Below are 25097 nucleotides of genomic sequence, written 5' to 3' on the forward strand. Positions count from 1 at the left end.
CTCTGCCTGCAGAAGAATGCCTGTAGGGGCTTAAGTAATTTTTGATAGAATGATGTTATTTAATTCCCATTACAGTCCTAAGAGGTAGATATTACTGAATGTCCATTTCATAGGTTGGTCAAATTGAATCTTAGAGGAGTTAAATAAACTTACCCAAAACCCACTGAGTTCTGAGGCAGGGGGTGTTGGGAGCAAGGGAGCATGATATGCCTTGAGTTAGCTTTGACTGGTATGTATTTTAGATATGATTCACTGAAGCAACTGGATACATTATGTACACAAGTAGCAAATCTGATTGGAGAACAAATTACATGGGAGAGAAAAAACAATGTGTAAAAGTTTTTATTTTCCCAAGGGGAGATACTCATAGGTGATGGTTAGGTTCTTGAGGCTAAAGCAGAAATGTATCATGTAGCTAAACATGACCCAGTTATACTGAACCTTGAGCCCTGAGACCACTGGGGAGTAGGAACAGAAGCACCAGTGTCAGAGCAAGTCTCCTGACAGTGCACCGGGAGGCAGGGACCAGGTGTCAGAGCAACTTAGCCAGCAGGCCTAGGTCTCTGCAGTGAGTTGGGAGTTCCCTGAGGCAGCAGTTGAGTACACAAGTCAGTCATAAACCGAATGATTTTAAGTGGAACACTTCCTGCCACTAATGTGTTGTCTGTATGCTTACAAGCAAGAACAACAGAAATGGAAAACCATAAAGAAAAACAATGGAGAGACAGTATTAGATGTGGTTAACACTAGGCTGGTCACCCAGCTCCTCCAGGGATGGATGTGTTGCCCAGCTGGGGGAGTGGGGTCAGCAGGCTGCCTGCGGTAGTCAGCTCCTTGAGGGTCTGCCGCAGCTGCAGAGAGCCGGCACGCTCCAGGTCACACCCTTCCCAGGGCACATAGCCAGTGACTGAGAGGTGTAGGTAAAAAGGCCTGACCACTTTGACCCAATCCAGGCCCAAATACCTCAAGTCCCTTGCAACACGTACTTCTGCAGAACCCAATCTCAGATAGTAGGTTTAGTTGTCCAGCTAACAAAATGTCTCTATTGGTACACTGGCTATCCAGTGACGAGCAGAACACTCATACTCCCTGACCTCCTGTGGGTAATCACTTAGTGAGGGGGTAGATGCTAAATAAAAATTAAAAATTAAAAAAACATATTGTACTAAGTGCCATTAGTGTCTGGAAAAACATAAAACCCCTATAATATTGACAATTCTATTAGTTAACATATAGGTAAAGTACTATTCTCATGTTAAAATGGTAACAAAATGGGTATTCACTCAGAATGCACTTTATCAAAATAACACTACAACAAAATTGTTGGTATAACAAAATATTTATTTAATCCTTTTAAATCTGCAATCTAAGTCAACCATTCAGTTACTTATGTCATCAACTCAGATCAATGGTAAAATTAAAGAATGCATACAGACTTTTGATATTAAGGCAAATGTGGACTCTAGCAGGGATCTGTTTTTTTTAGCTGCCCACCATCCACTATTCTTATAATGGCACCTGAGTTTCCTGTGGTGAACTGCCTACTCTCCTACTATGGGTCCACTAGGTACACATCTAGTAATCAAGAGTAGTACTTTTCTGTCCTGGTTCACAAATGTGTAATCCCAGGCAGACCAAAGATAATGAGGTCTTGGACTTAGCCGGAACTATTACGCAAGAAGCTCTCATTCCCAGGGGATCAGAAAGCTGGCAGAACATCAGTCTGGAGCTCCCGGTGGCCATCATTCTGCCCGAGAATGAAGCCAACAGAACCCCTCAAAAACAGGTTTTAGAGAAAAGCTTAAAATTACAACTGGGGCACTAGATCTTAAGGCTCAAAACAACAGGGTCTTATCACTGTCAGATTATGATGTTATAACGCCATCTCTGAAAATAAATACACACTTATCCCAGAGTCTCTGAAATCATTTTAGAATCTAACCTCTTTTTAGGAAGTAGCAAAACGAAAGAGCATTTTTAGTAGTCTGACAAAAACTGTCCATTATTCTCGACATTAAAAATTGAATGCAATGATTTAAAGTAACACATTATTGTTTACCTAATATGTTCAGAATCATGTGGTTTCTAGTGATTAGAATTTCATCATGCTTGGAAAGGAACAAAAGACAGTGGCTGGAGAAGCACATCCCCTCATAAAAGACACCTAAACACTATGCTTAGGATGACTAATATTAAGGATTTGAACAAGTAACAGTTTTCCTCAAAGGAAACAATCTTAGTTTTTAAAGAGCATTGACTTCTGACACCTCGATTCCTGATTTCAGTGGCTGCACACCGTGTACCTCTGCGCCACACTTAGGACAGGTAAAGTACGTGTCAAATAAGAAACTACTCTTCACGCAGTAGTAACAGAAGATATGCTCACATCCTATGGTGTGAGGCATGGTGGGCCACTCTCCACACAGAGAACACTGTTTGCCGCTGGTGGCTAATGTACTGTCACTATTAGGAGCACCAGTAAGAGGAATACACCATGAAGACAACTTAGCTTTCAACTTCTGGATATCAATAAGTGGTAAGAGAAAAATCAGGAACTCAGCAAAACCATGCCAGAGAAGTTCCCTATTCATATACTCAAAGCCAACTTCACGTATGTTTTGGGGCTTGCAAAACACAGAACGAATGCCCAGGAGACGTTCTGTCAAAGTTGCAAACTTGCCCCTCTGAAGGAAAATCAGGAAATTAATCAGCCCACCTAATTTCAAAAGTCCAACTATGACATTCACACACTGCCTGGCTTTCCCAAATGATGCCAAATGACGGTTTCGAAACAGGTCATAGCAGCGCTCTTCCAGCCACGTGCCGCCAATCGTACACACAGCATACCACAGCTTCTGATTCTTACTCGGTGGCTGGTACCTCAGCTTTGGGGAAAAGTCATTTTTGTACTGAATATTCAAAACGGATTGTCCCACAGTGGCATTTTTAGAGTAGACGGTGAATCGCCACAAGAAAAGCCACAAGAACGCTTTCACCTCTGGTTCAAAGTGGGCTAACAGCCCTGGCTTAAATCCATGAAAGCACTGAGAAAACTGGGACCAAACTAGCTGCTCCAGGGCCTTGTTCAGTTCAAGTGCATCCAACTGACTTATTCTTAGCACTCTGTTTGTCCTTTTCGTGTTCTCTTCTCTGGAAGCCATGTCTTCTTTGAAGGTCTCTAGGGGTAAAGTACAATTAGGGAACATCAAACATTTGCAAGCTTGTACCATCTCCTCAACTTACACATCTAAAATTGTGATGCACAAATGACCAGGGCCCACTGAAGATGGAGCTGGCGGTAGGTGTCAAACAGCAGTGAACAATCAATCACCTCTTACATGGAACCTTCTCTTTCTCCCTTCCCTCCTCCCTCCCTCCCTCCCTCCCTTCTTTTCTTTGCTATTCTTTTTTTTTTTTTTTCTTTTTTGGACCCTCCTCATCAAAGGAATAACAGGTTGTAGCAAGTTGCATCCTTTTTCCACAAATTACATCCAAGTAATCCTCCTCGGTCAATTAGCAGGGAGATCATAAAATCCTGATACTAACAGTGATGAAGCTAAATAACAACATGACTAATGGAGAAATACATGAACTTAATAAATACAGTGAACTCTATGGAACATTCCAACGGATATAAGTCAAGACCTCAGGTTAATTGCCAGCACTTCTACTGACTCCAAAGGTATAGATTTTTTAACAAGTCATTTAATCTTTCTGAAATATGTTTTATATCCATAAAGTTAGGAGAAAAAATTAAATGAACAGTGTTTATTATGCTATCACACTATGGCAGAAAATAAATACTAGCACAAAACAACATGAATGCAGAAATGCTGTTATTCAGACATTAAGAAGATACACATCATACAGTTTTCTAAGAAAAACTATGATGTAAAAATATATACTAAGACCATTTCATAAAAAAAAATAAGGAATCACAGAGGTGCTAAGGAGACAAAAATCTTTTAAATGAAATAGAAAAAGCTGATTAGTGGTTAGCTAGTTATATCTGACTCATTCAAAACACACTTATTAAATGCCTATTATGTACAAGCCACAGTGATTAAAACACTCTGGCTGCTATCGTCAAGGAGTGTACAAATCAGTTTAGATATTTTACTTATTATTAAAAAACTGGTAAATCCAAACTATGACAAGAAATCTGTTTAAATTGAGTTTCTAAAATGGGCCCTGAACACATGGAGCTTGATCTTGATCATGCATGATTTCCAGACCTTCAAAAGACCTAGTGCACTAATAGAACACTAAGTTACAGAGGGAGGCAGGTGTCCCACTGAAGTTCACTGTCACTGACAGCGTGGCAGTTGTGATCTTGGACAAGTCACTTCACCTAGTTCTGCTTTATTTTTTTCACTTACAAAACTGAAGGCCAGAGATAAAATGACCTCTAGGGTCCTTTCAAATTCTATTTATGATTTTTACTAAAAAGATATTATATGTAATTTGTTAGAAGTTAAAGGACTGAAAGGTATACCCTAAAATAAAGTTGTACCTCTTGAAACTGGGAATGTCCTTGACAATTAAAGAGGTTTTTGTTTTCTGACAGTTAAAGAGGTTTTGCAGAGGGATGTTTTCAAATTACACATGGATCCTAGATGACTCAGTGGCAGAAGACTACATGCTTAACAAGTTCAAGTATAGGAAACAAAAGTGCCTACTGAATAATAGGTGTATACTACTACTTTCCTCTCAATCTAGATATTTGACAGGAATGTTTCTCTCCCATAAACGTTATCTGCCTTCTGGGATGATCTCACTTTTTTCCCCTTCCTACAGCTCCCTCAAAATTTCACAGCTTAGAGCTATGGCAGGGGAGATATTTGCTGCAAGTTCTGTGAAATCCTTGCCTCATACTAGCCAGGAGCTACAGGAAAAGAGGAAGGGGGTTAGAACCGAGTTCCCTTTCTTCTCTCTACAAATGTCATCAATCCCCAAGGTTCTGCTCTTTGCCCCAAATATTTTTCTAATCCATTCACTACTCTATCCCCTGTAGGCCTCTTCCTAAATTCAGCAGCTCTCATCTCTCTGCTGGATTACATCTAATTGGTCTATCCCACCTTTTGCCTTTTTCAGTGCATTTCCCACACTGCAGTTGTTCAAACACACAAGCCTCCCAAACTACCCCAGCTTGCTTTCTTTCCTAATCGGTTGACCTCTAGTCATAAGGTGCCCCCTTCTCTTGTTCCCTAGTGAACACTTATGGTCTGTTCCCTCCATCTGGAACAGTATGTTCCTGTTCTTTACTTGAAAAACTCAGTTTTCAGTTTTTAAGTCCTAAATTTTTAATAGTGGTTTAGGCATCACTTCCTCCTGACTCTCCAAACTTGGGTTGGCTGCCTCTTCTAGTTGTTCCCTTAGCACTCCATTCTTCCAACTTCTTGGCCCTTATGTACTGTACACAGGCTACTTTTTAAATCATCTATTTCCTCCACTAGAGGATAAACCCTGTTGCAAAGACTGAGTCTTGTTATGGTTGAATCTTAGCAACCAGCATAGCACCCAGTACACGCAATGTATACTACACAGACTAGATGAATAGGATAAAGTCAGGGGTAGCTGAAGGATAGAAAATACAAATTCCTACCCAGTAGCCTTTAAAACTATTTCATATTATCATATCCGGACCATTGATTACTACCTATTTCAACACATTTGTTGTACACTTGCTGTTTACCAGTTACTGATACAATAGTAAACTGACAGTCTCAACCCCTTGTGGAGACTACAATGTAGTGAGGTGAGGGGTGGGTAAGAATGTGCTGTATAAAATAATAAACAGGCAATTACAATAAGGTGTTAGGAGTGATATGCAAGGGGAAATCCAGGGCATTATTTCTGACACCAGACCTCAGAAGTTCAGAGAAGGCTTCACAGAGAGCTAATATCTAGGCAGCTACCTGAAAGATTAGTAATGTCAGCCTGGTAAAGGAAGGTAAAGGAAAGCTATTCCAAGCAGAGGGAGAGCAGGCGACAAGGACTGAAGGTGCAAGGACAAAGGGCTGGAAAGGAAGGCAGGAGACCAATAGTAAAGGCCAAATTGAGGAGGCTGTATTTTATCAAGATGTTAATGGGGAGCCACTGGATAGTTTAAGAAAAGAACTAATCAAATCTGCATTTTAGACAGCTTGTTCTGGCCACATTCAGAATGGGTTTGAAGCTGAAAAGACTCGAGGCAGAGAGACAAGTTAAGATGACTGTTACATGATTATTAAAGTGATCAATGAGAAAATCCCAATGGTCTAAATTATAAGGGTATCAGTAGGGATGGAGAAAAATAGGTATCTTTAAAGCTATGAGAAGTTAGAAGTGACACGATTTAATGAGAAATAAGCCAAGAATAACTGACTTGAGTAATTGAGTGGATGGTAGTCCAATTCTCTGAAACAGGAAACACATGCAGTGATACAGGTTTGAAGGAGAGGTAATAACCACAGTAGTGTTAGAGATCTGAGGCTCCTATGAGACAGCTAGAGCTCAGTGGGCAGTTGTATGGAGATAGGAGAAAAAATCTGGGTGGAGATTTTGAGTGAGGGGTCCCTCTCGTAGGACTAATCTACTTTAAATCTACTTGATTTACTTAAACACTAAGATCAGGAAGGCAGTGAACTAATTAAGCAAGAGCAGTAGATCCTGCCCACTTAAAACATGCTCAGCTTTCGGGGCGCCTGGGTGGCTCAGTTGGTTGGGCGACTGCCTTCGGCTCAGGTCATGATCCTGGAGTCCTGGGATCGAGTCCCGCATCGGGCTCCCTGCTCAGCAGGGAGCCTGCTTCTCCCTCTGACCCTCCCCCCTCTCATGTACTCTCTCTCTCTCATTCTCGCTCTCTCAAATAAATATAAATAAATAAATAAATCTTTAAAAAAAAAACATGCTCAGCTTTCTTTGTAATAATATAATCTTATTCTCATAGTTTTCCTGTTCCAGCTAGCATGGCTGTTCATTGGTTTTGTTCACTGGCATCACGTACATCTTTGGGCTTTCAATCTTTCTATGCTGCAATCTTCACCATCAGTCCTGCAGTCTCACTGTTCTTCTCAGCTAGTGGTTTTCAAACTTGAGCATTTATCATGATCACCTGGATTTCTTACATTGCAGTATTTCAGTTCCAGAGTTTCTGAATCAGTAAGCCTGGAATGGGAGCCAAGAATTTGCATTTCTAACAAGCTTCCCACTGATGTTGAGAATGAATGGGCTAGTCCACTTCAAAGCGAACTTCGTAATTCTTCTGGCATATCTACCATCCATATAGCTCCATGCTGTCTGCCAGCCCTCCCACTCATTTCTATTTAGTTCTCATCCCTGTACCCACAGTGGCTGTTACAAATCTTGCACTGACTCTGGCTCTCCCTTTCTTCGGTTAAGTGGACCTTGTGAGATTAGAGACTACTCATGAATTCCATAAACTCTATGGACATCAATACATCCTAGCCCCGCTGGGTGCTTGGGATGCAGAGATAAACAAAACATTCTGGTTCTCACTTAAGGACCCTAACCAAGGTCTAGTAAGGGAAGCAGGGAAGTAAATGGACAACTAGGGTAGTAACAGAGGTATATGGTATCGCAGATTCTCAAAGGCAGTATGTAACATTTTGAAACTATCTCAAGAGAAAAAGAATTCCAAAATCCATTTTTCTCACTTTTTCTGCAGTTTACACATTTTCTCTAACTTACATGCATTATGTAATTGAGGGAAACAAACAGAACATTTTTTTTTAAACCCCAGAGGCAAATTAAAATCCACAAAATTATTTGCCTACATTTACCAAATCATCTCTTTCTTACCTCATTATTACCTCTGGGATAAAGTACAAACTTCTCAGATGCAACCTAGCCCAATTCTGTCTCTATCTCTGCAAGCAAACAAGCCACTACTCTCTAGTGGAGTCCTTAATTCCATGCCTCAGTCCTGACTCTGTGCCTCTTCTCACGTACCTAAAATACTCACCTTTCCTGCCAACTCTTCCCACTGCCACAACTCTCTGCCCTTCACATTCCAACTCTATTTCAACATTCTCTGTGAAACCTTCATAACTATCTCCAACTCCTATTATCACCACCTTTAACTCTGACAGCAACTGTCTGTGCCACTCACTGTGTCACTCACTTGATCCCTCACCCAACTGTCCTGTGATTTCAGTCATGTCAGTACATCTTCTTTCCATAGTTTATCTGTAAACTAGTTAAGGGAAAGTGCCTTATCTTATACTTATTTCTCAAAGCACCTGCCACCTAAAAAGAGACTGATTTCTAGCTCAGTTTTCCTCATGCAAAATTCTACAATCATTCATGGTATGTGGAAATATTAACATGTGACCCCTCTACTACCATAGTGTCTACAACTCTCTGTCTTCCCCAGATTTCATATTCTGTGGTCAGCAAGATAAGGGAAGATCTCTTATTGTCAAATTACCCTTGAAAGGCTCTGACCATATTGGACACGGATAGAAGTCTAACACTACCAGTTCCCTCCTCTTACCTCTCTCACATCCCCAAAATTGGACTGGATAGCTATTTCTTTTCAATTGAGTATCAGATAAAATACATGGCTTGTGTTAGAGGACCAGTTACGCCAATTCATGTATCTTTATTTATTTTTTTAAAGATTTTATTTATTTATTTGACAGAGAGAGACACAGCGAGAGAGGGAACACAAGCAGGGGGAGTGGGAGAGGGAGACGCAGGCTTCCCGCTGAGCAGGGAGCCCGATGCGGGGCTCGATCCCAGGACCCCGGGATCAGGACCTGAGCCGAAGGCAGACACTTAACAACTGAGCCACCCAGGTGCCCCACCAACTCATGTATCTTTAAATACTAGAGTCATAATCAGTTCTGCATTGTGGCTGATGGACATGTTATTAATTATAGACTATACCACAAAGATGGGCTCATAGTAGTTGCTCAGTAAATGTTTGTTGAATCTATGTGCAATAGAATGGGTAGTTTGTAGTTAATTGGTATACTGACTGAATACTATATGAGAGCATCTAGATGAACTGGATGGTGAGTGAAGCCTTCTCCTCCTCAGGTTCCTTACTTGTATTTAGTGAAAAACTGGTCTGAGGGAGTGTTTTCTCAGAAGAATCAGCCATTTCAAATACTTCATTTCTGGAGGAATCATACTTAACATTTAGCAAAGATAGGAATTTTTAATGGCTGCCAGAAAAGGAGACTTAACACACTCTAACCAATCCAATATTTAACAATCCTTATTATCGAAAAATTCTTTATCCCTTCTGTTACAGTTTAACATTTTTTTCTTTCCTCTTTTTCTCCCCAGGCCTGGCCTCAGTGTAGATTAAGAACAGCTGGGCTCGATCTTCCCCCCGCCCCCCGCCACGGTAAGACTCTTTAATGGACCAAAAGACTATCATTAAACTGTTCTTTAGCCTTTGCCTTTCCAGATGAATGATTTCTCTATTTTTTTGTTTCAGATTTTATTTTCCAACATTTTAGTCATTTTTATGTAACTTCTTTTAGTTGTAAACATAGAACAGACACTGTCCATTACACACCACAGTTAAAGTGGAATATTCCTCCTTTGCTTTACATTCCTATTTAGGCAACTGTGACAGAGTAGAAAAAAAGCGTATTTAAAATCAATCAGACCTGAGCTCAAGTTCCAGCTTTGTCACTTACTTGCTATGTGATCTTAGAAAAAGTCATTACCCTCATTCTTTTTTGCTTTTTAATTTTAGGGAGGGGGGTGGGGGGGGAGAGAGAGAGAACAGGAGGGGCAGAGGGAGAGAGAATCTCAAGCAGACTCCATGCTGAGTGTGGAGCCCAACATGGGGCCTGATGGTGGGGCTTGATCTCACGACCTTGAGATCATGACCTGAGCCGAAACCAAGAGTCTGATACTTAACCAACTGCGCCACACAGGCACCCCTTCCCTCAGATTCTTCAAAAAGTTGGAAAGAACAGCTACCACACAAACAAAGTTGTTGAGATTAAACCAGATAATGTTATGAAAGTGGTCTGGAAGCTGGAAAGTATTATTATTACTATATTATTGCTGCTTTGGCTAGGGATGGGCATAAGAAGAAAAAGACTTCAAGTTGGTTTTGGCAAATTTATTTCAAAAGACTGAAATTTTCATTACTTATATTAATGCCTCAATCAATCTGCTGTGAAAGAACTTTTTTCCCAGGAAATACTAACTACAAAATTAAAATATAATTGTGGCAGTTAAATAGTGAACAACATGTCACTATTATGTGTGAGCATGTAGGGGGACTAGGTGGAAGGGGCAGAGACACGGTTCAGTGGAACACATCACACTCCTGTATCTTATCTAAAAGGAGATTATGGAGGGGGAATTCTGAGAGCATGGGGATGGGTTCCAGCATGACCTGCTCTCTTGGTTATTTAACCCTCATCGATATGGTAATGCCTATTATCTGGAAGCAAAGAAACTTCAGGAATGCACACTGATAATATCTGACTCTAGGGTGCTTTGCTGAACGGGGCATGGTACAAGCAGTCCAGACAGGCATCCAATTTTGATTCATCACTAACATGGGACACTCCATTCCTCTTCCTTTCCTTTCTCCTCTTTCAGGCAGATACATTTATTCTAGAATATTGGCTTTACAGATGGGAGGGCCCAGGAGTAGAAGAAACTGATAAAATAGAAATAACTAGAAGTTCAATCAATGTGATCATGGAATCCTTTTCCCTCCACTGCTGTATAACAATACTTGCCCATAATAGGTCTAAAGCACAGAAAAATATCATAAATGCCTTTAAGTCACAAAGTTATTTTCAATATAACGTAAGGAGTGTGTTTTAGTGAATCCTAATTCCCTGACAAATGGCTCAATTTAATATTTTTTGAGCGCTTATCAAATGCCAGGCAATCTCCTAGGTACCAGGGATTCAAGCCAAAAATTTAACTCTCAGTTCACTTCCTTTTATTCAAGCATTTTTAAAGAAATAGGATGTTACTGTAATCAGGACTAGCCATTGATCTCTGAGGCAAAGAATGAATCTTGAAATATGAAGACACCATGAAGGATCATAAAACTTCCCAGGCAGAAAAGAAAAAAATGGCATTCAAGACACAAGAACAGGTTGTGCAAACCCCATATACATGCAAGCCATGAAACCTGGCCATGGTTTATCTGGGAGATACTGGGATGGGTTCCAAAAGAAGCTGCCTCCTTGGTGATTTAATTCTCATTCACTGTGGCTGTGCCTGTTACCTGGAAGCAAAGATCCAAGTCATCTGCCATGACTGACCAAAACAGGCCGGCAGGAGAGGCTGCTGAAGAGTTAACCCACTGCCAAAAGCCCACTGTAGGGAAACCAGAATGATTTCATAGGCATGAATATTCACTGAAGAGGAGAGACATAATGAGATATATTTTTAAAAGATGAATCTGATAGCAGAGTTCCATAAGCTCAAGAAGAAAACGAAGGCTGCAGCTCCCAGAGACCAGTTAGAGGATTCCTGCAACAATGCAAGGCCCTTAATGAAGGTGCTAATAACTTTCTGAAAAAGTTAAAGTAATGACCTGCCTCATTAAGAACTAATCAAAATAAAAAAGATTATGGCGTCTTGACATTTTTTAATCGACGATCCCCAATGCTTTTTTTGTAAACCCTCCTTTCCTGATGCTGTTACACTGATTGCCATCCACACCCAACTATTAGCCAGTCTATTTCTACTTACCTTCAGGAATTTAGTTTAAGTAAGGTTTAGCGATCCCCATATTATTGGTTCTTGTAGATTAGTATCTAGTTTCACAAAAGTAGGCTCCAACTTGAATAGTTAAAAAAAAAAATACAAACTAATCTTTTTCTTTAAAGCTGGGATTGTTCAGAATTGAAATGAACACCATCAGATTTAATTCAAATTGATTTTTCCAGAATGTCAAAAACAGGCAATACCTTTTCCTATTCTGCCATGAAATCTCATTCTTTTAATACACAATTCTATAACCCTTTCCCTTCCCGATCCCCATTTCCCAAACTGTACTAATTTAAGATTCTCAAGGGCCAATGCAGGGGGAAACATTTATGGTCCCATGCAAAGAGACTCATAAAAATAATTAATTAAAAGTGTAACTGGCACTACACAATATGTGTTTAGTGAAGGATACTACTACGTTAAGGATATGGGAAAAAGATGCTCAAGGCAAATTATCGCATCTATAGGTTTAGTGTGATTAACCTGTCACATAAATATGTTTAAGACAAAATGATCGAAAACTAAAAACTATTAAAAAGGTCTCCTGCTGACATTTTATCACTAGACAACTCATACTGCTTTTCTTTCACAGAAAAAAAAAAAAAGACAACTGAAATTCGTTTACTAAGAGCAGCGATATATAAACCTATCCTTAAATAACTCATCCTTTTGGGGCGCCTGGGTGGCTCAGTTGTTAAGCATCTGCCTTCGGCTCAGGTCATGATCCCAGGGTTTTGGGATCGAGCCCCGCATCGGGCTCCCTGCTCAGCGGGAAGCCTGCTTCTCCCTCTCCCACTCCCCCTGCTTGTGTTCCCTCTTGCTGTCTCTCTGTCAAATAAATAAATAAAATCTTAAAAAAAAAATAACTCATCCTTTCTTTTTATGCTTTCCATTCCCCCAAATAAAACTTTGTCATCTATATCACATTCCAAAACCAAAACAAACGACTGGATCTCACTAAAGAAGGAAGAATTTTCAGAATGTATTTCAGAGCTTCTACTGAGTATAGTACAAATTATGAATGAATATATTTTATTTAAAACATGTTATTGACAGAAATCTATCAATAATAATGTGAGTATTGTCAAGGGCCTGTCAATATTAATGTAATTATAATTAAGGGGATAACATGGATTTTTAGCTATAATACCAAGTAACATCTCCTACATTGCTGCTATCAATATACACATTATTATTGACCTGTTCCGAGACTCTCAGTACTAGATGTATTACCATTAGGCATATTTGTCAATGCATGCTGCCTACAAAAACTCTACATTTAAATTTACAGTCCTGTAAACTTTGTCAGCAGAAACGTGTGATTCCCAAGTATTCTCTAAGGTATCAAACCCATGTATGCACCCACTGGCAGGCTATCCTTTCTCAGATCCACAATAATCAACTAATTTTTAGTATGACAATGTTGCTGCCACACTATCCTGAGAGTTCAAGTAATCAAATGGATGAGACAATATATTAATTTTTTCCTTTTAGGTTTGAAAAACATTTAAACTAATGTTTCATATTATCAGGTTATGTGAATCAAGTTCTATAACTGGAGATCTTAAGCTTTGAACCTATACCCTACTATTTTATTTCCTTTGTGTAGTCAGATAGATTTACTGTCCGTTGTATTGAAATCAATACTAATAAATGGGACATGCATCAAAGAGGGATTTAACAGGACACCGATTCCCAGAACACATTTCAAACATGAGCAAAAGAGAAAAAGCTATGACTGAGACTCATTAAGACACTGTGACCTCTGGCACTGTGAATAGGCCTAGAAATCAACAACTAGAAGTTCAAATCCCACTTCTGCCACAGGCTTGCTAAATGACTTGTCACTACTCTTTTGTTCTACTCTTTCATCAAATATAAACCAAGTTTCAATAGTTTATAGATATCTAATGTTATAAATCCCAATTGTACTCTTTTGGATACAGACAAGACATGTGTAATTTTAAACTTCTGTTGTGGATGCTAGACTTCTAAATTACTCTTAACTTAAATGTAATCCTCATCAAAATCCAAATAGGATTTTTCTTTTTGGGACTGGCAGTGAGTACACAACAAAATGTTTCTAGGATAAACTTCAAAATCGCATAAATTGCTCAAAAAGATGAGCAACAATAAGTAACTTGCCCTAGCAGATATATAGATAACATTTTTTTAATTTGGAGAGAAAAGGGAAGTGAAATCAAATACTACAATCATCAAGATTATAATTAGTCTTATATAATGGAGTATTTCCTATTTCATTTACTTATTTAAGATACTTATTCAAGTATCTAAAACTAACACCAACCAACGTTTCCCTCTGGTTTTTTAAACCTTAAAACAGAATCTCCAATACCTTGGTCTAGCTTTACAAATACATTTTTAAGAGAGAAGCATGCTACTCATAATCTTTTCTTTCAGAAAGTTGATACTTCTGAGTCTTTAAGAGAGAAAGCATGTTATGAAAATAAAGAGCAGATGTCTGAGTGAATATAGGGAAAGAGAGTTAAACTGGTACTGATTAGTTCTGTATCTTAGACCAGGTTCACCAACAGGCTGTGTGACTCTGGACAAGTCATTTTATCACACTATACTCTCTAGCAGTTAAAATATATAAAAATAAATTTCAAAAAATCAACTGTAAAAAGTCTACCTATTTAGAATCCTTATAAGAACTATTTTAGGAATCCTTGGAAGAGGAGGAAAAAAAATAAAAGAACTGCCATTTCCAAATGCAGAAATGATAATGTTGAGTGTCAAAAAGGCTAGAGAAAAGTGGAGAAATCAGAAGAGAATATGTGAGATGGAGACACAATCATAGAAAAAAAAATAGCAAAGCATCCGGAAGACAATACCCACCAGCTTATGAGTTTACAACTGTAGTAAATATATACCACTTACCAGTTATCAAGTGCTAACAAAGGACTATCACAGCTAAGTATCCTTTGCAAAATTAAATATTAATTCATTTAATCCTTACCGATATTATGAAAAAGGTTCTTTTATCATTTGTTTTAAAACAAGGAAACTGAAGCACAGAGAGATTAGCTGACTTGTGTAAAATCACACAATTATTTTAGTGTATGTGCTGCCGAGTGGCAGAGCCATGCTCCAAACTAGTGTCCTGGACTGACAAGGTGGTGATGGGCCTAAAAGATGAACATAAACACTTTTGGAGGATACCACAGGACATGCAAATGGGGCTATTTTAAAAGGCTAAACACTAAGAGATTAAGAGTATAGGCATGAACTTACAGCAAAAATTACAATCCCAGGATGAACAAACAAGAGCCACATGAAACACATGAAGCAACTAGATCTTTTAAGTGCTCTATAAATTTAGAAAAGGGCTCTAGAACCTAAGAAGAGAATTTTAAATGACTTGCAAATTATTGGCACACATGTTTAATTGCATATTTTATGGCATTCAAGACAACATGGAAGGACACCTAGGTAGCTCAGTTGGTTAAGCCTCTGCCTTCGGCTCAGGTCATGATCCCAGGACCCTGAGACCCGAGTCCCACATCGGGTTCCTTGCTCAGCGGGGAGCCTGCTTCTCCCTCTGCCTCTGCTGCTCCCCCTGCTTGAGTGTGCACGCTCTCTCTCTGACAAATAAATAAATCTTAAAAAAAAAAAAAAGAACATGGAAATATCCACAAAGGAACAGAGGTATTACCAATGGGAAAGAAATACCATGTGACACATTATTATCTGTGAGGCATTATGTTTTCTTCACACTCTTTATCTCACTTAATCCTCATAACACAGTAAAAACTATCATGTCCATTTTAGAAGACAAAAGTTAGGCTTGAGAAGATTAACAACCTGTTTAAGGTCAGACAACAATCAGTAAATTTCTGGTAAACAGTACAGAAATTGTTGAACACACAAAGGAAGTTAATAATTAGTATGGATATGTGGTAAACCTGGAACAAATTCAATCCCGCAGAGCTCAAAACAAAATTTTTTCCCTCAAGATCATTCACAAGACCAGACTGCCAGTCAAGCTCCCAAGACTGTAAATGGGGAAAGAAAGTAAAGGAATGTGGTAAAGTTGCCCATGTTGCCTGGGATGCATCTTGTGTACATTCTCTCTCCCTGACTATATACATGTGGTCAGAAAACCATTCAAAGAGACTGAATGTCCAATTTGAACAAAGGGAATATGTGGGTGAAAAGATGAGGCATGAACATTCATTTAACTGTTATGAACACATACTATATGCAAGACAGAAGCAATGCTAATTTATCTAACATTAGAAGGGAACAGTTATGCAGAATCAAAACAGAATTATTCTACAGCTTTTTTTTTTTTTTGTCTTAATAGTAAGAAGACAACTTGGATGAAATTTTATCTCACCTTACTGACAGGCAGTTAAGGAGGGAGAGGCCTGAAAAAAAAAAAAAAAGAAAACATATTAAATAGAGTAACAAGCACTATAGAAAAGGGCATTTTGATTGTATAGATGGTAAAAGATTGAAAAGAAGTTGATTAACACTGCACAATAGGAAGGACAGAGGGTGCTAGACATCCTCTTCCCTGTTTCCACTTCCATGGAGAGAAATCACAGCGCTGGCATTTGCAGTGCCAGGATTACATGGGGCAAATGGAGCAGTACAGAGCTTTTCTCCAGAGGTTTCTTCCACATTCCAAAGGAACTGAAGAGGAACACGGAATGTTTAGAAACTGCTGTCATTTCACAGGAAGGAGGTAAAGGGGACATCCAATTTGCTTCGAGGTTGCCCAAGATAATCAAGGGAGGAAAAAAAGGAGCAAGTGATTCAGAGCAGAACTTTTGTCCAGAAAGAAAGATTGTGCATATGGCATACATTTCCCTTGTGCTATAGGAACCTGAGCACAGTGAAGTGCAAGAGAGAAGGAAAATTTAAAATTACCTGATGCTGTGAGGAAAACATGGGGCTAAGACTTAAAATGCAAATTTACTAGTAATGTGATGTTGGGAAAGACTGTTAATGTCTTTAAGATCCAGTTACAGAATATGTAAAATGGAAAATATCTGCTCTTCCTATTGCAAAGATTATTATGAGCTTCAAAAATAAGCAAAAATTTTATGGTTAAAATACCAGGGTAGAAGGAAGAGAGAAAAATAAAGAATTATGATTCTGATCACAAAGAATTAAATTTGAAGTTTGTATTTATTAAACAAATGAGACAATATAGACCTGTTTGTAGCTTTTAGTAATGAATTAATTACAAATGTATCTTTTACTATTAAAAAACACTACTAATCGAATGAATGCACACTGGATACAAATGAGTAACTTGAAACAGAATCATAATGCTAGATAAAACACAGATCTAGTCTAAGACATGAATTTAAATTTCTTAACAGAAACACTTTTTTTCAAACAGAACACATACAATAGCTGCTCTTGTAAAATAGGGTTGAGTGTCTGCTTGCTTTGTCTCTCCCCTATGTGGCTCCAGGAAATTTCTATAGGAATTCTTCTTCAGAACATATTTAAAACCACAGATTGAATGCTACCCCTAATTTCTAAAAATGAAGAGAATAAGGCCACGAGGTAGGGCTGGTCAAAGGAAACCAGAGTCAGGACTAACACTCAATTCTCTGGACTTAGACTAGTATTCTCCTTACTATGTCCTGTTACTTCCATTTTCTTCCTTTTTTTTTTAAAAAAGGAAAAAAAAAATAACTGTATAATAAATAATAACAAATACATATATGTACTTTTTTTTTTTTTTTTACTTTTTAAATAATTCCACTATCTCTTTTTCCCAGTCCCCTTCTGACTCAAATCATTCAACTCTAATGTTTCTGGATGGAAGTAATTGATAATATGGGCAGATCAGAGGGAAGATAAAGTAAAAAAAAAAAAAGTCAGCCATCCCAAGTTTATTTTGTTCAGGTTTAACTAAAGATAACACATTAGGGGAAGATGTTTAGACTGCAAATTGTGGTGTGGATAAAATCTCAAACTCCCTGCAATTGCCTGTAATTGTTAAGGTAAAAAATTCTCAAGGGGCATCACAGAACACCAGAACACGTTAGATGTGGACGTTCAACAACTTGGTCTCCGGAAAAGCCCTTTCACTAAATGTGGTATTTTTGGAAAATGGAACCTAAAGAAATAAGAAACAATGACTTTTAATTTAAAGCACCAGAAGAAAAATGTCAATTATTCTCACACTCTCAGTTATCAGAAATCAATGTTAAATATAACAAACTCATCGCAAGCAATAACGTACGAACGTTCTCAACAGCTCTTCCTCCCGAAGAAAATTAAAACTGTGTCTAAGTTCACAGGCTTTCAAAAATGTTAGAAACTTAAGCATCCTCTATTTTTGTACCAAATATAACACTTTACACGAGCCATGCGTAGTTTGGACACTGCGTAATTTTTAAGGCATTCTTAAAAAGTAAATCTCACCACCGAAAAGTGCGCGGAAAAGATTTTGAAGTGTTTTAGAAAGTCACCTCTCGTGGAAGGCAAAGGAACTCAAGTCTAGCTGTTTGTCTTTTTTCTTTTAACGGTGCGATTCTAAGACTATTTTTAGGAGCTCAGGCCTACTTCCTTGCCTTTCCCAAATCAGACTCTGATTTGCTTCTTCCAGGAAAACAGGAAGCCAATAAACAGGGAAACTCAAGCTAAGGGCGGCAGCGACAACGTCGTGAAACTCCATGCCCTCCCGGCTGTAAGCAAGACCTCAGGTTTGCACTCCGGCTCTCTCGGGCAAACACTGACCTTAGGAGTGTGCGAAACGCCCCCGTTCCACGTAACTTTCTCTGAGACATTCTCTGGGAAGCTTGGTTTCTCCCAGCAGAACCTGGATTACCCAGGCTTCCGGAACTCGCGGGCTTCCGGAGCGACGCAGGACCCGGAAGTGTCTGAGAAAAAAAGGGGAAATTAAACCAAGGAGAACTAAGCTTTCGAGCGTGGCGGAAGGCCCCGGACAGCCCAGCAGGAGCGAGCGCCGAAGAACCGAAGGGCCGAAGGGCCGAAGAGCCGAAGAGCCGAAGAAGACACCCGCGCGCGGTGATTGGTCGGCTGGCCACTCTGAGGAAAACGTATCTGATTGGCAGGATAGTCGCGAACCCGTCAGCCCCGGGTCGGGGCCGTACGTGAAGAGGCCTCCGTGTCAAAAGAGGCCGCGGGGAAGCTGGGGCTCTCTGAGGGCAGGATTTTCCCTGCCCTTGGACAACGCGGCGTGCGGCCAGACCAGCGCCGCCGAGTGGCAGCGGGGTGCCTCCGCAGCTCCCGGGCTCCTGGCTCGCCCTGGGTGGAGGGCTCACAGCGGAATGGCCTCTTGGGGAGGGAAGCCCTTGGGGGAGGGGTGGGCAGCTTCGGGGCAGGGGCGGTTTTGCTGCACGTGCGTGCCGAGGGTGGGTAGCTTGTTGACTTCTGCAGGCTTAGAAGGCGGGTAGCCCCGTCCAGTTAGCCGTCATCCTTGCACGGCTTCGGCCCGGGAGGCCCTGCGGGTCGCCTCGACGCGCTCGCACCGTGGGGGAGTGAGCACCCGAGCGCAGCAGGGTCTGTCTGAATCACCCAGGAACAATTAGAACCCGGACAGCCTGGTCGTCCAGCCCTGGGTAACTGAGTCTGAATTTCTAGGACTGGGGCCTGAGGGAAGGTGTTTTTTGAGAGTTCACCAGCAATCGTGTAGCAGCGTGAATTGTCACTGCCTACTGATTCTGTAGTACGGACCCCGGTGTCTTGGCCAGAGGGTTTGCTCTAAGCTTTGAAGAGAGGTAGGTAAACCTTCCTGCACATAGTAGGTCTTAGGAACGTTTTGTTGCCTCACACCCTCTTCTCCCCAAGAGCACACAGTCCTACAACAGCTGTACCGTTAACATGTTCCAGAGCGTATTCTGTAGAAGCAGTATTACAAGACAGCTTTTACTTTTTTAAAAAATAATTTTCTTCGGAACAGAATTCATATTCTGTGGAACAGAATATGAAACATTATGGATAATAGAACATTTATTAATGAATTTTAATACTGCTCAAATTCATCCTTACATCAAAGGTGTACAATTTAACATACCTGCAGTTTTGTCGTCTCCCATGTGTTAAGGAGATCTTGGAAAAAGCAGTCCCAAGAAGGATGATGTTGATGGTTTCCCGAATTAGTTAAAAGTCCTTCCCAGCACGTGAACCAACAGTGCAGATGAGACAGAGTAGTAGCTACAAGTTAAGAGGGTGTGTAGTTCACTTGGCACAGGAGGGGAGATTTTTCTAGAGCTGCAGTTGGCTGATACAGTAGCTGCTAGCCACCTGAAGTGTGGGTAGGCCAAACAGGCCTAAGTAAAACGCACACTGGATTTCTACGGATATAGAATGGAAAAAAAAGAACGTAAACTAGTTCATTTTATATTGATGACATGTTGAAATGAGAAGGTTTTTGAAAATTTAAAATTACGTGTGTGGCTCCTGTTACACTTATGTTGAATGGTGCTGTTCTGGAGGGTAAGAAAATCTTTTTTGAAGAAGACCAAGGCTTTCATTTAGTAATTGTGAAGGAAGGCAGCCATGTTGTACTTTTCAGGTAGGCCAGCAGATATACTTGCTTCATTTAATTTTTATGGAAGTGGGAAAAAAGCACCCCAAAAAGAGTAATACAGAGGACATTTTCAGAAGGCAAGCTCTAATTCATGGAACCTTATGTATGTCACATGAACATCACAATAGCTGTTGATAATAATAAATGGACCAAGCTAGCAAGATATTTGACTTACGTTTAATGAATCTGATTAAGAATGTAAAACATGTAGAGCATTTAAGATTTTGGTTGAAAATATTTAAAATAAGCTCCAACTTTTATCATTTAACCTCTTGATAGAGTATACCTCTTTATTTTTCCAGTGAGCTAGTAAGCTGAAATTTCAGGGAAGCTTTGCTTCCAATTTTCTATACTTAATTTAAAAATACATTTGTTTTTCATTCCTTTATTTAACAGAAGCTTGCTGGGGGCCAGGATATTGCTAAGCAGTTGCAAAGGTGAACACCCAGACATGGTCCTTACTGTCTTGAAGCTAATGAGTACCAATTCAGAGACAGTGAAAAAGTAGATAACCACAGCATGCTGTATTTGCCTTTTGAGTGTTTTACCTCTGTAAATGCAACATGTTAATTGTTTAAACCTAGAATTTATAAGTTCCTGCTCAACATGTTAATTAAGAGTCTTACTAGGACTTGGCTATGGGCTTAAAATATATTAGTAAAAAATCAAAGTATAATTAATTCATCCATTAATTATGAGAACTTAAGAAAAAATTAGAGTATTTCTTTATAAAGAAAAGATGAAAAGAATTATAATAGCATCTTATTTATGATACTTTCTTCTAGCCTTTCAGCAACTTTTAGGTTCTAAGGAATTTAGTAATAGAAATGTACAGGAGACATTGATTTACGCCCCTAACATAGTTTAAAATTGCTGACTTTAAAAAGTTAAATCCATTTTAGCATATTACATAGTTCTTAGATCAATATATGGAGTCTTTTAGGAAAAAGTTAAACAGATCTTATGTTAGTTTACTACTGTTGCTGTAACAAATTACCACAAAGTTAGCAGCTCAAAACAACACCAGTGTATTGTCACACGGTTCCGTAGTCAGAAGTCCAACTTTGATCTCACTGGGCCAAAATCAAGGTGTACATAGGTCTGTGTTTCTTTCTACAGGGTGTAGGGAAGAATTTGTTTTTTTGTTTATTCAGGTTGACGGAATTCAATTCCTTGCTGTGGTAGTATTGGTTCCAGGTCAGCTCATCAGCTGAGGGCATGTCCCCAACTTCTGCAAGCCATGCATACTCCTTGGTTGTGGCCCTCTCTCTTCCTCTTCAAGGCCAACACTGCTGGGTTGAGAGCCTTTCATGATTTCTCTTACCTTTTCTTCAGTTGTTTTCTAATTTCAGTCTTTTAAGAATCTAATTAGATTGGGCCTACCTAGGTAATCCTGGATAATCTCTCCATCTCACGGTCCATAACCTTAACCACATCTGCCATGTCCCTTGTGCCATGGTAAGGTAGCATATTTACAGGTTCCAGGGACAAGGGCGTGGGCATTTTTAGAGGCCGTTACTCTGTCTACTGCAGATCTTAATTGGGGCCATGTGGTATATATGGCATTTCTTACCAGTACTCTCAGTACTTTAGGATAGAATAATGTTAATAATAACAGGTAAATTTTATTGGATGTGTAATATGTTCTAGGCACTATTCTAAACTCTTTTTCTGCATTTATTCATTTAATCCTCGGAAATGCCCTAGGAGAAAAGCACTATTATTATCCCCATTTATAGATAGGAAAACAGTTGCAGAGTGGGGAAGTCTCTTGCCTAACTTCTCACAGCTATTAAGTGGTGAGTGAGGATTTGAACCTACACAGTCTGGTTCCAGAGCCTCTGCGTGCTCTGAGCCACAACACAGTAAAAATTATTTCTGAATGTCTGGATTTACTAAACATGGTTAGTGATATAGTGATGAGTTTGGGATTCGGCATCACAATGTCTGGATTCAAATTCTACCTTTACCAGTTACTGGATGACCCTGGGCAAGTTACTCAACCTCTGTGGGTCTCACTTAACAATAAACTGAATTAATAATAACACTTGAGGATTAAATGAGGCCCTATATGTACAATACTTAGAACAGTGTCTTCACAAAGTAAGCTATTGCTAGCTATAATTATTGACAATTCAACATTTAAAAACAGTAGTTAATTGTAAAGAAAATGTTTCCTTTAGGTGATTTCAGTCTCTTCATAAAGGAAGATTTTTTTAAATATAATTAAAATTAAAAATAAATTTTTAATTAAAATTTTTCTTTTAATATACCACAATGCTATCTCCTTTCTCAGACACTGATTTCTCCCCACTCCAGTATAACTTCCATCTTTCTAGCACTGTTAGTTTCTAGTGTTATCTGATTGTACACTGTAAGCACTTCGTCCAGACTCTACTTGCCCAGGTTAATGTCCAGATGAATTAGAAGGATAGCAGGATACAAAATCCAAGTACGCCCTCTCACCATCCATCAGCCTAGTGTTTACACAGCCATCATTGCTAACTTCTCAGTGTTCTCCTTTGCTTTATTCCTTGAGGGAGGCCCATGGCATATCCTGGGTCCCTGGCCACATTGCCTTCTAATACCACTCCAAATCCCACCCTCTCTTCTAATAATCTCTGCTGCCATTGCCTTATTTCAAGCTGTCATCATCTCTGCACTTTAAATCATTTCCTGGCAAATCTGTGGCCTCCAGCCTTCCTCCCTTCAGGTTTAATCTCTTCCCTGCTCACCAGAGTGATCTTTCTAAAGTACTAAACTCATGTTATTCTGTTACTCTCTTTCTTCAAACCCTTCAGTGTCTCCGCCACACCCCAGTTCCTACAAACATTCCTTTTTCTATGTCTCTTAACACTAGTTAGGTGCTTCTACTGTAGCATTTAAGGTATCACAATTGTTTTTTTAACACTAGTCTTTCCTTCTAAATCATGAACTCATTGATAGGGAATAAGAGATGGTTTTGGGGGAGCCTGAGTGTCTCAATAGGTTGGGCATATGACTCTTGGTATCAGCTCAGGTCATGATCTCAGGGTCCTGGAATTGAGCCCCATGTGGGGCTCCACACTCAGTGCAGAGTCTGCTTGTCTCCCTCCCCTCCGCCCCCCGCCCCATGCTCCTAAAAAAAGAGATGGTTTTGCTTGAATGAATTTATTATATTATTTTGTCATTATCTATTTACAAGTCTGTCTCTTGTCACTTAAGCTGTGAGTTCTTGAAGGGGAGGCTCATTGCTTTATTCATTTCTTTTTACCTCTATGCCCAAGACAGAGGAGGTGCTTAGTAATTGCTGAATGGATGAAAAGGAAAAATAACTCAGAAAACATACAATTGAAAAAATTCTGCTTAAGCCTAAAACAGTATATAAAGCAACTTACCGGGAATATATAAGGTTATGATTTTAGAAGAAGCATAACTGGAGCCAGAGTACCTAGCTTTGAATTCTGACTCTGCCACTTACTGCAAATGCACTCTTGGGCGAGCTAATGAAGCCTGTATCTTCTTTGTCTGTAAGACAGGGATGACAGTAGTAACCGTCTCTTAGGGTTAACAGATCAAATGAGTTAATGTTTCTAAAGTGTCTATAATAGTGTCTACCACATAGTAAATACTCTAGAAGTGTTTGCTAAGTGAAAACACAATAGTTTATATTCTCATTGCTTTTGATGATAGCGAATGTCTTTATAATACAGTGATTAAAAAAATAGCCCAGAGTTTTGTGATTGTGATGTTTAGAGATTTTTAACTTTCCATGATTTTTAATATTTTACATTATACAATGACCATGTATAGTCATTGGGCATTTAGAGAGTACTGTGTATGATTCCTCTCATGAGTAAGTTACATATTTTCTCTTTGTATTATTTTTCTGTGACCCACCATAGTGTAACAAATTACTGCAAACTTATGGCTTAAAATAACATACATTTATTATCTGATGGTTCTGTGGATCAGAAGTCCAACACTAATCTCACCAGGCTAAGATCAAGTTGTCAGCAGAGTTGCATTCCTCTCTTCAAACTCTTGGGTAGACTCCATTTTCTTGTCTTTTCCAGCTTCTAGGAGGTGTCCACATTCCTTGACTAGTGGTCCCTTTTCTCCTTCAAAGCCAGCAATGTTGTATCTCTGACCAATCTGTAGTCATACCTCTCTGGGTTTTAAGGCTCTCTGGGAAGGCTGTCTGTTTTTAAGGATTCTTGTGATAAGAATTAGGTCCACATGGGTAACCTAGGGCAATGTCCCATCTCAAAGTCCTTGACTTAATTGCATCTGCATAGCCCTATTTGCTATGTAATTTATTCATGGGTCCTGGGGGTGTTCAGGTAAGGGCATTTTTAGGGGACCATTATTCTGCCTACCATACACTTGCACTATAAAATGAATTACTGCTAAAAGGTACATAGGTTGTGCTTTCTGAAAATGGAAACAATATTAACTAAAATGTGAACAATTGTATCAGTATCATTTATCATGTATTCCTCTGGTGGTTGGTGAGTGGTATCTGCCTAGCATAGTGTTAAGGTACTGCAGGGCTCACTGATCAATGTCTGTTTTTAAGGACTTTTATTAAGGAGTGGAGAATAAACTCATATAGTTGAATATCTGTTAGGGGCTAAGCACTCTACAATGAATTTCAGATATATCAGTCCTATTTAATTTCCACAATAACTTTATAACATGTGGTAAGCAGCCTAAAGATGACCCTCAATGATCCCACCACTAGTATTGTATGACCTTGTGTAATCTTGTCCCTTTGAGTGTGCACTGGACCTGTTGACTATCCCAATAAAATGGAGCAGGACAATAGCAATAGGATATTATTTCTGGGATTAGGTTACAGAAGAGA

At 39.4% G+C, this 25097-nt stretch overlaps 1 protein-coding gene across 3 annotated transcripts; it reads right to left on the reverse strand.

Annotated features, from left to right (window-relative positions):
• Window positions 1–1320: 1320 nt before the first annotated feature.
• PEX2 (peroxisomal biogenesis factor 2) lies at window positions 1321–18814 on the reverse strand. Of its 3 annotated transcripts, none has more exons than XM_006727303.3 (3): window positions 18436–18795; window positions 16070–16100; window positions 1321–3178 (listed from the first exon to the last, which is right to left on the reverse strand). In XM_006727303.3, the coding sequence occupies exon 3, from the start codon at window positions 3159–3161 to the stop codon at window positions 2244–2246; it is 918 nt and encodes a 305-aa protein (XP_006727366.1). In that variant the 5' UTR covers window positions 3162–3178; window positions 16070–16100; window positions 18436–18795; the 3' UTR covers window positions 1321–2243. The 3 variants fall into 3 exon arrangements, with proteins under 3 accessions (XP_006727366.1, XP_030882711.1, XP_006727365.1); XM_031026851.2 differs by lacking the exon at window positions 18436–18795 and adding an exon at window positions 18168–18420; XM_006727302.3 differs by lacking the exon at window positions 16070–16100 and having other exon boundaries at window positions 18436–18814.
• Between the last annotated feature and the right edge of the window lie 6283 nt (window positions 18815–25097).

Source organism: Leptonychotes weddellii, chromosome 4 (genome assembly GCF_054177405.1).
Source record: "Leptonychotes weddellii isolate Sample4059 chromosome 4, ASM5417740v2, whole genome shotgun sequence".
NCBI classification, from domain to species: domain Eukaryota; kingdom Metazoa; phylum Chordata; class Mammalia; order Carnivora; family Phocidae; genus Leptonychotes; species Leptonychotes weddellii.